At 35.6% G+C, this 13,888-nt stretch overlaps 1 protein-coding gene and 1 long non-coding RNA gene across 6 annotated transcripts; one reads left to right on the forward strand and one right to left on the reverse strand.

Moving 5' to 3' along the window:
- Nucleotides 1–5,964: 5,964 nt before the first annotated feature.
- On the forward strand, nt 5,965–7,297 carry LOC140889211 (uncharacterized). Its single transcript, XM_073296917.1, has 4 exons — nt 5,965–6,156; nt 6,299–6,668; nt 6,750–6,877; nt 7,001–7,297. The coding sequence occupies exons 1-4, from the start codon at nt 5,965–5,967 to the stop codon at nt 7,295–7,297; spliced, it is 987 nt and encodes a 328-aa protein (XP_073153018.1).
- A 1,346-nt stretch (nt 7,298–8,643) lies between these two features.
- LOC140892770 (uncharacterized) lies at nt 8,644–11,115 on the reverse strand. Of its 5 annotated transcripts, XR_012152903.1 has the most exons (7): nt 10,672–11,115; nt 10,444–10,523; nt 9,997–10,177; nt 9,796–9,895; nt 9,583–9,609; nt 9,373–9,479; nt 8,644–8,957 (listed from the first exon to the last, which is right to left on the reverse strand). It is a non-coding gene; the product is annotated as an uncharacterized lncRNA (long non-coding RNA). The 5 variants fall into 5 exon arrangements; XR_012152904.1 differs by having other exon boundaries at nt 9,373–9,456; nt 9,796–10,177; XR_012152902.1 differs by having other exon boundaries at nt 9,796–10,177.
- Between the last annotated feature and the right edge of the window lie 2,773 nt (nt 11,116–13,888).

Genomic DNA, 13,888 nt, shown 5'->3' on the forward strand with positions numbered 1-13,888 from the left:
AATGTCCGAAAATTTTTAAATGACCACGTAGACCGCATTGAAATTATTTTATTAATTAAAAGGTTTATTAATGTATAATAATGAAATTATTCTGTTGATTTATTTTATGAACGATAATAAAATGATTATAACTGATTTATATCACGACGTATATTTTTTAAAGTAAGGATTTTAATGTTATTTATTTTGCGTTAGAATTTAAATGTTTTCAGGAGATCAGGTCGAGTTGACTATCGAAGGAGGATGCCTGAGCACGGTAAAAGGTTAAATTTTATTTTAAGGTAAAAGTGAGAAAGGATCGGCCCTCTTGTTTTAGTTATTTATTTATCTAAAACTATATTTTTAGCGATAGATGAGTTGTGGGAAATTCTTTTTATTTAAAACTTTTAACATTTTTTATTATAGGTTTATCACTTTTTAATTTTGAATAGCAACTTTTAAAAATAAATTAGGATCAGATTTTTCTCTCCCAAAACCCACTTCACGCTCCTCTTCATGCCCCGACTCCTTACTCATCAATAAATTCATCGATAGTGTCATTACTTGCATCATTCAAGTATAGTGAGTCTAAAGACTCAGTAAGAAAATTAATATAAAAATTATATGGAAAACTTGAAACTCAATGCATAATCATAAATGAACGTAACATAAAAACTTATCATTTTCGTGTGACGAGATACATGTAATTGCGGTAATCATATCTTATGAACGCATGGGGTTCCCATTGTACAACAATCATATAGTTGTACCATCTCTACTAGCCTTGACCAATATGCGTACCGAATACCGTCCATACTGGCCTTAGCTAATAGATGCACCATCTCTGTAGCGTCCATTTTATCCTTGACAAATATGTGCACCGAATACCATCCATATTGCATTGACTAATATGCGCACCATATCTTTGTCGTGCATACTAGTCTTGGTCAATATGCGCATCGAATACCATCCATACTGACCTTGACTAATATGCGCACCTTCATTCTTTGGAAAGGCCCCTCCGGAGCTCATCCCGAAGTACCAATCCCGTACATCTACCACACGAACACATACAACATCAAAAGTATTTTCATGTGTCATATTATCATAACTTTTCATAACCTTTTCATTTTATTCTCTTAAACTTTTGTGATAAACGTCATGCATGCTTTCATGAATTTCATGAAAAAATAGCTTTCATGAAGGTATAAGACATAAACATGTGTTACATAGCATAATCGATCCACTTTAATAGCTTTCAACATTAATCCATCCTTTTTAAAGTTTGAACACTTACCCATTGAAAAATATCATCAAACACATGAAAAACTTCAAAAGATCCGCACGACACAACCCAAATTTTCAAAGATTTGAACCAAAAATTCACATTCAAAACTTCCTCGTCAAAATTCTGATTTTTCAACATAAATGACCTTGAATCTCAACAAACTTATACCGAAAACATCAGGAACGCATCACGCTTCACGATTATACAACATACTCATGCAACTTTCTAAAATTGCAACAATAAACACCATAAATCAACCTAGGGTCATATCAAACATATTTATACTCTTGAATGGTAGTTTAAAAACTTTAAAAACTTGCCTGATAGATTGAACTTTGGAATTAACCTGCACCTTGGGAGCAACCTAGCCTCGAAATCTGAAGAATTTAGTCCAAGCTTTGATGCAGCTTTTTTAACGTGAGAATGGAGAAGGGAAGGTGGCGTGTACTTCTTATATGTTTGTGACTAATAGGCTTGAAAGTCGGCCCATTAGTTGCAAAAAAACTTTTAAAATAAAATACTCTACCAAACTTAAAATACATTGCATCAACTTTATAATTCTGATTAAAAATAAAACATTTTCTCAACTTGTTCAAAGGCTAGCATTGTTCCGTCGGTCCAAAATTAATTCAAACCTGAAAACATAATTTGCAAATCATCAAATAACATAAATCACATAACTTTCTCATAATAATTAAATTTCATAATTAACATGCATAAATCATATAAATCATATAAATCATTGTGATCGATCTAATGGACTTTTGGACCTTACTACTTTACACTTCTTAAAATAATTTCGTCCTCGAAATTTGACTTACAAAACAGCTTAGGATAGCGACCATGCAAATCCTGTTCGATCTCCCACAAAGCTTCCTCAACCATTTGGTTACCTACCTCAAAGTCCAAGTCTCTACGCCGCTGGTCGGCATAGCTTTTCTGTCGACTCTGAGCTGTCAACATTCTGTCTCTGATCTTTGTTATCAAGCTCACTGTCTGAGCCACTAACTTGGGTCCCAACACAGCTATCTCTCCAACTTCAACCCAATGCAAGGGAGTCCTACACCACCTACCTTATAACACCTCTACCATAGATGAATCAACTTCAATTACAGAGGCTCTCAAAAATCTTATCTACTGAATTCACGCTTACATTTCTAGCTCCCAAATATCAGTGTCCTAATAACCTTGCTTTCGCTTTGCGCTCTGATAAACAAAATATTTTATCGTTCTCATGTGTCATTCTAATCTCAAACAAGACTATCTTTATAAACTTCCTTTGCTAAGCACAACTTAAAAAGAACTATTTCAGCTTACTTATGGTCCACTGAAACCCAAATTTGATATTGTTATACACTTAGTAGTGCCATATGTGAGAGTATAACCACATGCTTATATCGACTCATACATAAAACCCAAAAGTTAACCCTAATGTTCATCTTCCAAACACAACGATTGCATCATACCACAAAATCTACTCAAAATTCATGATACTGTATAAGAACCGTGAAATTTCTCAACATGTTGTTGCTGAATATTCCCTCTCCTGAAGGCAAAGACACCATATAACCCGAAACCAGACTATCTGGCACTACCCCCAACTTAGCTACAAAACCCGCAGATACAAATGCGTAGCAACCGAATCATTCAGTACATGAGCAGGAAAACCAGCGATAACAACCATACCTGTAACAATCGTAGAGTTCGGATCCACCTGTTCCTGGTTGTTCTGGTTATTCTGATTACCCTGATTGTTTGGGTCGTTGGCCTCATTGGTCTGGCTTCTCCGAGTTGTCATAGTTCCTGGTGTCCAACACTGTACATATACTCAATCACGTTCTTAAACATAATAAACATACTTTCAACATGCGTAACTCATAATTCTAACATACTTTCATGCATCAAAGTCAATCAATAGCATAAAACTTACAGACATGAAGACGAAGCATTCGATTCGTGGCGAGTATGCATGCGCGCGCTAACTCCCAGAGCGAATTGCTCTAATACCAAGCTATAATGTCCCAAAATTAGGAAACGCTATTTAACATACATTCTTTTAAATTTCTTGGTACAAAAAAAATTTTTGCGGAAATAAAATCTTATGTAAAATGGTTAAATGTGCACCACCAAAAAGATAAAATAGTTCTCAACAACTTTGCCAACAAGGGCCAACAAAAAATGAATAAAATTTGTTTTTCTTCCTCAAGAATAAAGGTAATTGTGCACAATAAAATTGTTCTCATAACACAGCGCTCATGCATCTTTCGTCGACCCGATCGTCTGCTCCTCTTCATGCCCCGACTCCTTACTGATCAATAAATTCATCGATATCGTCATTACCTACATCATTCAAGTATAGTGAGTCTAAAGACTCAGCAAAAAAATGCATATAAAACTTATATGGAAAACTTGAAACACAATGCATAATCATAAATGAACGTAACATAAAAACTTATCATTTTCATGCGACGAGGTACATGTAATTGCGGTAATCATATCTTATGAGCGCATGGGGTTCCCGTTCTACAATAAGCATATAAATGTACCATCCTTACTAGTCTTGACCAATATGCGCACTGAATACCGTCTATACTGGCCTTAGCTAATAGGCGCATCATCTCTGTACCGTCCATAATAGCCTTGACAAATATGCGCACCGAATACCGCCCATATTGCCTTGGATAATATGTGCACCATCTCTTTGCCGTCCATACCAGTCTTGGTCAATATGCGCACTGAATACCGTCCATATTGACCTCGACTAATATGCACACCTTCATTCTTTGGAAAGACCCCTCTGGAGCTAATCCCGGAGTACCAATCTCATACTTCTACCAAACGAACACATACAACATCAAAAGTATTTTCATGTTTCATCTTATCATAACTTTTCATAATCTTTTCATTTCATGGTCTTAAACTTTCGTGATAAACGTCATGCATGCTACTGATATAAATCCAATCATGCATGTAATACCTCATAACATTTCATGAGTTTCATGGAAAAATAGCTTTTATGAAGGTATAAGACATAAACATGTGTTACATAGCATAATCGATCCACGTGAGTCGTTCCGTCCGTCTCGGACATTAAAAACTTGAAAATTTTGCATAAACATTCTTAAAAATATTTAAAATACCTTAAAATATCATAAACATAATTTTAGGACCCAAAAACAACCGGTTAAAATCGACCCGAACAGGTCGAGCAAGGCAGGGGCGCCTGAAAATCGGCGCCCCAGCGCTGCTGCGGCTGCCTGCGCGAGTACGCAGCCGCACGTATGGCACGACTCCACTATTCTTCCGATTATTTCGACATTAATCCATCCTTTTTTAAGTTTGAACACTTACCCATTAAAAAATATCATCAAACACATGAAAAATTTCAAAAGATCCGCACAACACAACCCAAAATTTCAAAGATTTGAATAAAAAATTCACATTCAAAACTTCCTTGTCAAAATTCTGATTTTTCAACATAAATGCCCTTGAATCTCAGCAAACTTTTGCCGAAAACATCAGGAACGCATCAAGTTTCACGATTATACAACATACTCATGAAACTTTCTAAAATCATGCATTAATCAACACCATAAATCAACCTATGGTTCATATCAAACATATTTATACTCTTGAACGGTGGTTTAAAAAACGTTAAAAACTTGCCTGATATATTGAACTTTGCAATTAACCTGCACCTTGGGAGCGACCTAGCCTTGAAATCTGAAGAATTTAGTCCAAGCTTTGATGCAACTTTTTGAACGTGAAACGTGAGAATGGAGAAGGGGAAGGCGGTGTGTAGAATGGAAAGGAATTGAAAGATTTTGAAGCGTTCTATGTTTGTGACTAATGAACTTGAAAGTCGACCCATTAGTTGCAAACCATGGTTGTCAAAAGCGAGCGCCTCGCTCGCTTAAGCGCAAAGCGACGCGAGGCGCTCAGCCTGCGCTTCAGAGAACTCTGAAGCGCAGCAGATCTGTGAGGCGGTCGCTAAGCGAGGCGCAAAGCGATCGCTTCTGCGCTTCTTAGAAGCCAGGCAGATTTCGTTTTTTTTTTAAAACAAGGCTTAAAGTCGCACATTGAAAGCGCACTTTTAAGTTTTGTAAGCTCAAATAACTTATATAATATTAATAGATATGATATTAAGCCCAATAAAAACTCACGACACTCACACTACGTCTCTCTGCCTCACGCTCTGCTCCTCTACTCCTCTGCCTCGCCGAGCCTCTGCCTCGCCGCCGCGCCTGCCTCGCCGATTGCCGATCATCGATCGCCGCCGCACCGCCCTGCCACTCCCCACCTTGTTTACTTACCACTTCCCTTCTCTTTGTTGCCCAAATACCCTAATTTTATGAATTTTTGTAAATTGTATTCAAATGTGTTTTTTTAAAATTTAATTAGTAATTTGTGATTGTTATTTATTTTTTCAGTTGTTATAACAATGTCACAATCAAACACAACACTTCCATCGAATCGAAAGGATATTTCTTGGAATTATGCAACTCTTCCGGATCCTAAAAATCCAAATAATGTGTGTTGTTGTTTTTGTGGTAAAGTAACAAATGGTGGAATTTATCGGCATAAATTACATTTAGTTGGGGGCAATAGAAATGTGAAAGAGTGTTCGAAATGTCCGGAGCATGTTAAGGAAGAAATCAAAGAGTTCATTAAAAAAAAAGAGCAATTTGAAGAATCTAATGAATGATATTCCTCATTTAGATGACATTGTTGATTTGGAAGATGATGAAGATGAAGATGATCTTCAAACTAAACGGAAAGGTAAACGACCAATATCCGGTTCAAGTGGGCTTGGGCCTACGGTGCAAGGTAAAAAGAGTAAACAAGCAGGGCCTATTGACCTTTATTTTGCAAAAGATGTAGAAGAAATTGTCAGACAAAGGCGTGCGAAAAATAAAGGCCAATATGATGAGAATAAAAAAAAAATTAAGAGAATATGCGGTTCAAAAATTTGCTACGTGGATGTATGATGCCGGAATTCCTTTTAATGCTGTTAAATATGATTCTCTGCAGCCTTGTATTCATGCTATTGGGACTTTTGGAGTGGGAATGAAACCTCCATCATATCATGAAGTAAGAGTTAAGTATTTGAAGAAGGAGTTGACAAATACGAACTTGTGTCTCAAATCCCAGGAAGAAGATCATGCTAAGTATGGGTGTACAATCATGGCAGATGGGTGGACGGATAAAAAGGGCAGAAGTCTGATAAATTTTTTGGTTAATGGCCCTAAAGGAACCGTATTTGTTGAATCAGTGGATGCTTCAAGTTATTCTCACACTGCTGACAAAATGTATAAGTTACTTAAGTTATTTGTGAATCGAATTGGAGAAAAGAATGTGGTTCAGATTGTGACAGATAATGCAAGCTGCAATGTCAAAGCAGGTAATATTTTAAATTGTAAATTCATGTTTAATTCTGAATTTTTTTAAAATTTTTAAGTGACATTACTTTATTCATATTCAGGTCGTCTTTTGGAAAACAATTTTCCACACTTGTATTGGACTCCATGTGCAGCACATTGCATAGATTTGATACTTGAGGAAATATTCAAAATTCCTCTTCTCAAAAGTTTGCATGAAAGGGCATTGATGGTGAATGGTTATATTTACAATAGACCACAGTTATTGAGCATGATGAAGGAGTTTACCGGATAGAGAGACATGATAAGAACTGCAAAGACTCGCTTTGCAACCGCTTTTTTTTTTACTTTAAAGCGATTTCAAGTACATCAAGCAAATCTGAGAAAGATGTTTACATCTGAAAAGTGGGCAACAAGTCGATATTCTAAAGAGGCGGTTGGGAAACGTGTTGCAGAAGTGATAATGATGTCTTCTTTTTGGAAATCTGCAGTTTTTGCATTGAAAGTTGGCGGTCCATTGGTGAAAGTATTGAGGCTGGTAGACGGTGAAAAAAGGTCCCCTATGGGTTACATCTATGAGGCAATGGACACATTGACAGAAGATGGAACGTTCAACTCCATCATCCTTTGCATGCGGCTGGATATTTCTTGAATCCCGAGTTTTTTTACACAAATCCTGACATAGAAAATGATGCAGAAGTGTTGGAGGGTTTGTACAAATGCATAGCTAGATTGGTGAGAGGTGAAGATTTGCAAGATAAGATCACAAATCAATTGGAGAAATACAAAAATGCAGAAGAACTTTTTGGTTTACCTATGGCTATCAGACAAAGAGCTTCAAAATCACCAGGTAATAATATTTAGTGCAATCTCAATTTACATTCTCAAGCATTACAAAGTTACAAACTTTGGGAGGTAAGAAATTTAATTTGTGTTTCAACTTTAAAGCTGATTGGTGGTCCTCTTATGGTGCATCAACACCTGAGTTGAAAGCATTTGCAATGAAGATTTTGTATCTCACATGCTCTTCTTCAGGCTGCGAACGTAATTGGAGTGTATTTGAACATGTAAGTTTCAAGTGTTTTTGATTATTTAATTTAATACATACTAAATTTAAGATTATGGAGTATGAAGTGTAACTTTTTAATTCTAATTCTTTGGCAGATACATTCGAAAAAAAGAAATAGATTGTCTCAGCAACGATTGGATGATTTGGTATATATCAAATATAACAGAGCATTAAGGCGGAGATATGTCATGCGAGATATGATTGATCCTATTTCTTTGTCAGAAATAGATGATAGTAATGAATGGTTATTAGGAAGGTTGGATGATGGTGATAGTGCCAATGAGTATAATGATTTTGTCTTTGAAGATGATGATTTGCGTTGGAGTGATGTAGCACAAGCGGCTGGGGTTGGTGAAAGTGCATATAGCTTTGGATCTAGAAATGCATCTAGTTCAAAAGGAGCATCATCATCATCCATTTCAGCAAAAAAAAAAAAAGTAATCTTTAGCTCAAACTAGACTTGTTGAGGAAGAAGAGCTGAACATTGATCATGAAACTGAAGAAGAAGAAGATACCGATGGATACAAATCAAGCGATGGGGCTGAGGACGTAGATTTGGAGAATGAAGATGATGACTCTTATGATATTTGATGTTTATCTATCACATTTGCAAGGATTCTTGGCTTTATTCTTATTATTTTGATAATGTTTTGTTTATTGCGCTTTTGTTCCATGAAGCGTGCGCTTCGCTTTGCGCTGTAAGCCCCTAGACACTTGAGCGCTTTTTTGCGCTTTACGCTTTGAACAACTATATTGCAAACAAACTTTTAAAATAAATACTCTACCCAACTTAAAATACATTGCATCAACTTTAAACTTCTGATTAAAAATAAAACATTTTCTCAACTTGTTCAAAGGCTAGCATCGTTCCGTCGGTCCAAAATTAATTTCAAACTTGAAAACACTAAAATAATTTGCAACTCATCAAATAACATAAATCAAATAACTTTCACATAATAATTAAATTTCATAATTAACATGCATAAATCATATAAATTATTTAAAATTTTCGTGATCGAGCTAGTGTACTTTTGGATCTCACGTGGGGCATGTAGTTCAGTTGACCAATTCAGTTCGGTTGAGGCATTCATTTCAGTTGAACAATTCAGTTTAGTTGAGGCATCCAGTTCAGTTGACCAATTCAGTTCAGTTGAGGCATCCATTTGAGTTGACCAATCCAGTTCAGCTGGGTTGTCCAGTTGCGTTGATCAATCCAGCTCAGTTGGAGCGACCATTTGCCGTTCTATAACAGTCATTAATAACCAACGAAGTAACTATCAATTACATGTAGATGTGTATGTTCATGAATATATATGCGCAACTTTTCATTTGGTGTTTATTCAGAAACAATGTCTGTTCTTTGGTGTTTCTTTTTCGATCACATTCGAAGCAATTAAATTCATCTATTCTGTTCTTTGAGAAAGTTTATAAATGTTGCTGTTTATAAACTTTGTTTGTTTTGAATATCTTGGAGGGAATTGCCATACTTCTACACCAACATAGTATGATCAAATTTCCTTAAGGCCTCAAAGTAAAATAATGAATAAATAATGTTCAACAAGCTCAAATTAACCCAAAATATGAATAAATGACTGGATATATCTATTAAAGTAAAAAATAGAAATCATATGTCAAACTTGATGGTAAAACACACTTACATATGTTTGTGCAGTCCATTCATTCTTCAATTTTCCTACTTTGTGCAAGATGGATAACTTTAATGGTCACCATTTCTTTTCTTTCTGCATTCCAACACTCCCAAGTTCTAAACATGACCAAATATTCCGAATAGGAAAATTTTCATTCATCGTGCAAATGCATAAGCATTAATAGAACAGAAAAATAAAATTACTGAAAAGGTACTATACCTTCAACATCTTACTTTGGATTGTTATCTGCAGGTAGGAAAAATACATATTAAGTATTGCTTTGATTTCAATATATATACATCTCTAAATTTAAAGCATCTTGCACAATATCAGAGTGCTTTCCAAATATTTGTTGTAAAGCAAATGAAAAGTGTCTATATAAACATTTAAAATAAATAACCACGCAGTTCAACTATGATAACTTATATTTACCTTGATAAATATTATGTCACTATGGACAGCTTTGGGGCTCAGTTACAGCACCCATAAAAAACACAATATTTGGATGACACAATCTTTTCATTATTGCCACCTAGCTCAATAGACACACACACAGATAAAGAGATAGGTGTAAATCATTCTCCAACATAGAAATATTTTAAAGATAGAGACTTTATTTCTTGCAAAACATACCTAATCCCATCAAATCCCCTGCCTCGCCAAATATCTTACCAAGAACAGCAAAAGCAATGGGATCAGGCTTCCACCCACTAGCTCTCCCATTCTCATACAAACTCAACACCTCCTCAACCTTACCCAATTTTGCATACACATCCAAAACAACAGAAAGAAATTGTGATAAACAGAGTAACCTCTGTCAACAAGAAAAACAATTTCTATATGAGTATGATATCATCAAGCATAAATCAAGCAATTTATCTACCAAAATAACAATCACCCAGATCTCCAGGGAAAAGAAAATCACACACGAGCCAAAACCGAAAGAAAATATTCAATAAGAATTTATCGAACACACACAAGTGATATCTATCCACTTGATTCAATTAGAACCCTAATTTTCTATGGCATCTAATAGACAAATTAATCATGGAATCTGAATAATAGGCATAATAAAAATACCTCGGCTGTTGAGAAGCAACATCCCAGCCCAGTTGTGACTTCTTTCTCGGCCTTTGATGCATCCAAAACTCCATTACTCGCTAGATTACCATTACAATTGATTCAACACAATGCTTAAAATAATGAAGCACTACAGTAGGGATAGCGCTTGCCCCCAATTAGGAAATCTCACAGTGAAACTAAAGATGCTGGTAAAATTATGATAATGGAATGGACCTGTTACTGTACCTTCAGAAATGAATCAACATTCGAGTAAGGCTTGTACCTCCCACTACTCTTTTCCGAACCAAATTGCCCGTATCTACCTTTCAAATATCTAAGTTATTTTTGTCCTGAAAAAGATAATTGCGATCTAACATTCACGTTAATTATCATATGGCATTCAATATAGGAGATCATCGTGATAAATGCATGCGTCATTATCAAAACACCCCTATCCCACAGAGACAATCGAGAGATCACATTCTTCAGAAAAAAAAATATATAAAGAGAGGGAACTATGAAATCACAGAAAACAAAGATAAGGAATCGAGAGCTATAAAATCGCAGAAAACTCCACTTTTGCAGCGTGGACGATAAGGAATCGGGGGCGACGAAATCAGCTTTGACGAGTTTGGGGTTTTTTTTAGACCAAGGATTTGGGGATTTTGATGAGGCGGGAGAGCGAAATAGTTTTGGTGGGAGAGATTAGGGCAATTTCAGATTTTTTTAAACTGATTATTTTATTTTTAAAAAGGATTGTTTTGACGGAATAACTGGCACAATCACAAATTCTAATTTGTTTCTAATTTTACATATTTTATATCAAAATTTCTAAAAATATTATATCTAATTCTTTTGGTTCAAATATTTATCATAAATAATAAAAACATATAATTTTAAATATAATTATATATATACTATAAGGCATTGTTTGGTTTGATATATTATTAATTTATGTATAACTTATCCCAATTAATTTCGTCTTATTTTCATGTGCAAATTGCTCAAAAATCCCCAATGCAAACATGTTTTGCTCTGCACTCCCTATCCACTTTTTTGTACCACGTTTTTTGTTAATTTGTACCATATCTTATATGATTTTGTACCACATATTGTATTGTTTTGTACCACATTTTATGACTAGGGACCCCAAAGCAAAACATGTTTGTATTTGGGGATTTTTGAGCAAATTGCCCTTTTTTCATCATATTATTTATCTATTTATTAATTAATAATTTTACATCAATTAAATCAATTAAATTATAATCTATCCATCAAATCAAATAATGTATTAACTATTTTTTCTAATTTATTTTTAATTTACATTATATTACTTATCTATGGATTAATTATCCTATCATTCAAACCAAACGGTGCCTAAAAAAACAAAAATAGTAAATTAAATCATATCGTTCAAGTTAAGAAGAATAATTTCAATTTTAATGCAATAATCAAATAAAAAAAAATTTAACACACAATTTTTAAAAAAATAAAAATACGTAAAATTGAAAATTGTTAAATCATAACTTAAAGAAAACTAGAAATGCGTCCCGGAATGACCTATATTTTGCAATACTTTTGTTCCTATTGTCTTTCGGCGACGCCATAACTCTTTTGCGTAGGTAAATGATTCATTCTGCGACGCGTTAATTTTGTAGCGTTGCCCAAAGGCCGAAAATAAATGCGGGAAATACCTGGGCATGGTTCGATCTTTCCGCGACACAAAGCGTGTGACGCGTAGCTAAAACATTACATTTTGCGAAGTTTGGCGCGCGACACGTCGCGAAATGCCATGATTCTTGTACTACGTAAAATGCAATCACGTTCAAAGCAAAGTTGTATTCTGAAAATCATTTTTTCTAACAAGTATTTTTGAATCTAATTACATTTCTATGAATTTTTTCCCCTATCCATTACCCTTGAAAAAGAAAAAAAATCATCATTAATGTAAACTAAAAATGTACATATTTCATGACTCAATTTTTAATTTAAGAATGAAAAGGTCGTGAATAAAAAAATCAAAGTCATCTCTATGAATATTGATTACAAATTTCAATGATGTAATGTGTGTCATACATGAATGTTAGTGGTCTGTTTTCATCTTTTGCAAGTGCAAGAATATAACATATTGACCATTTTCCGCATTATCAATTTTTTGTGGTACCAATATACAAAAGCGGGAAGATAAATAAAAGATAAGCCATTATTGTCCATTCGCCGACATTCCATTGTTTTTGACATGTTGCAAGAATATGGTGCTGATATAGCAAAAAATTGATATTATCCGATTCGAGAAAATCTGGGTAACTTGTGGAGATCTGGATAGCCGGATTAATACTCGAACTGTTCCAAAGACCGAACTTCGTGGGTTGTCACCTGCATCACAAAGCAAAGTGAGTGGCGTCGGGGGTAGCCCGACGAAAACACTCTGACGCTCAAGTCAGTATTTGCCCAATAAAAGTTCTAGAGAACTAGAGCATGTGACTATAGAAAGCGTACCTTAAGAATGAGATAACTTGAGCTATTTATAGATAGTCGGAGAGTTTCATGGACTTTAGCCTCTTATGGACTTTTAGAAATTTATGGGTTTTGATAAAGTGTCCAAATAAATAACTAAATAATATGGGACCCAAATGGATTGAGTCACTGGGCTTGGACCCGGGAGAAAGTCAAATTGGGTAATAACCCATCATAAGCCCCCCAATATCGGGCATGTCACATGCTTCGGGATGACCGAGAGTAGAAAATTTGGAGATACCGTTATGGAGTAATTGTAGTAGGAATGTGTTGCAATTGAATCGCAGATAGTAGGAAGCAAAGTCCTAGTTGAATTAAAAATTGTTGCATTTACAGTCCTGTCTGAATAATATTCGTAGAATTGCAGTAGGATTGTGGCGTAATAGGATAGAAATCAAAGTCCTGCCAGAATAATAATTGTAGAAACTCAGTAGAACTCTGGTTGTATTACTATTATAAATTCAACACCGTAGTGTTTTTATCACAACTTACTAACTCAGTATTGTTTTTGAATTTTTTTATTGCAGCAGCCGTGGGTGGAAAATTCAAATATGTGTATATCCCCATCTATGCAATCCTCCAAAATCACCATGGATCATAGTGGACGAGTTGAGAGGCGGCGGCACGGCGGAGAGAAGGAGAGGCAGCGACGACGGCGGCGGCTGGGAGATTTGGCGACGGCTCATGTCGATTTCCAGCCATGGATTAGCTTCCAAGTTTTCCTGATCTGGCTCGACAAAGGCGGCATCGTTCGTGGTGTTTCTGTGCAAGGAGCATGGCCGCGCGAGAAGATGGAGAAAAACAGTGCCCATAGTCGACTTCCAGCATGGAACGTCCACCGCCGGTGGATGCTCCATTTCCTGGCTCGATCTAGGTGCGGTGGTTGCGACGCGACGGCGGCCGTGGTACATCAGCGATGATAGTGCGATGGAAATGGCGCGGCGAC

Source organism: Henckelia pumila, chromosome 3 (assembly GCF_033568475.1).
Source record: "Henckelia pumila isolate YLH828 chromosome 3, ASM3356847v2, whole genome shotgun sequence".
Classification (NCBI taxonomy): Eukaryota; Viridiplantae; Streptophyta; class Magnoliopsida; order Lamiales; family Gesneriaceae; genus Henckelia; species Henckelia pumila.

Excerpts from the sequence above, each read along its gene's own strand:
- LOC140889211 (XM_073296917.1), top strand. The coding sequence starts at position 5,965 with ATGAATGATATTCCTCATTTAGATGACATTGTTGATTTGGAAGATGAT. Across the intron at positions 6,157-6,298 it reads CAAAAGATGTAGAAGAAATT|CCTTGTATTCATGCTATTGG; the intron begins GTCAGACAAAGG and ends GATTCTCTGCAG. Across the intron at positions 6,669-6,749 it reads AAGCTGCAATGTCAAAGCAG|GTCGTCTTTTGGAAAACAAT; the intron begins GTAATATTTTAA and ends ATTCATATTCAG.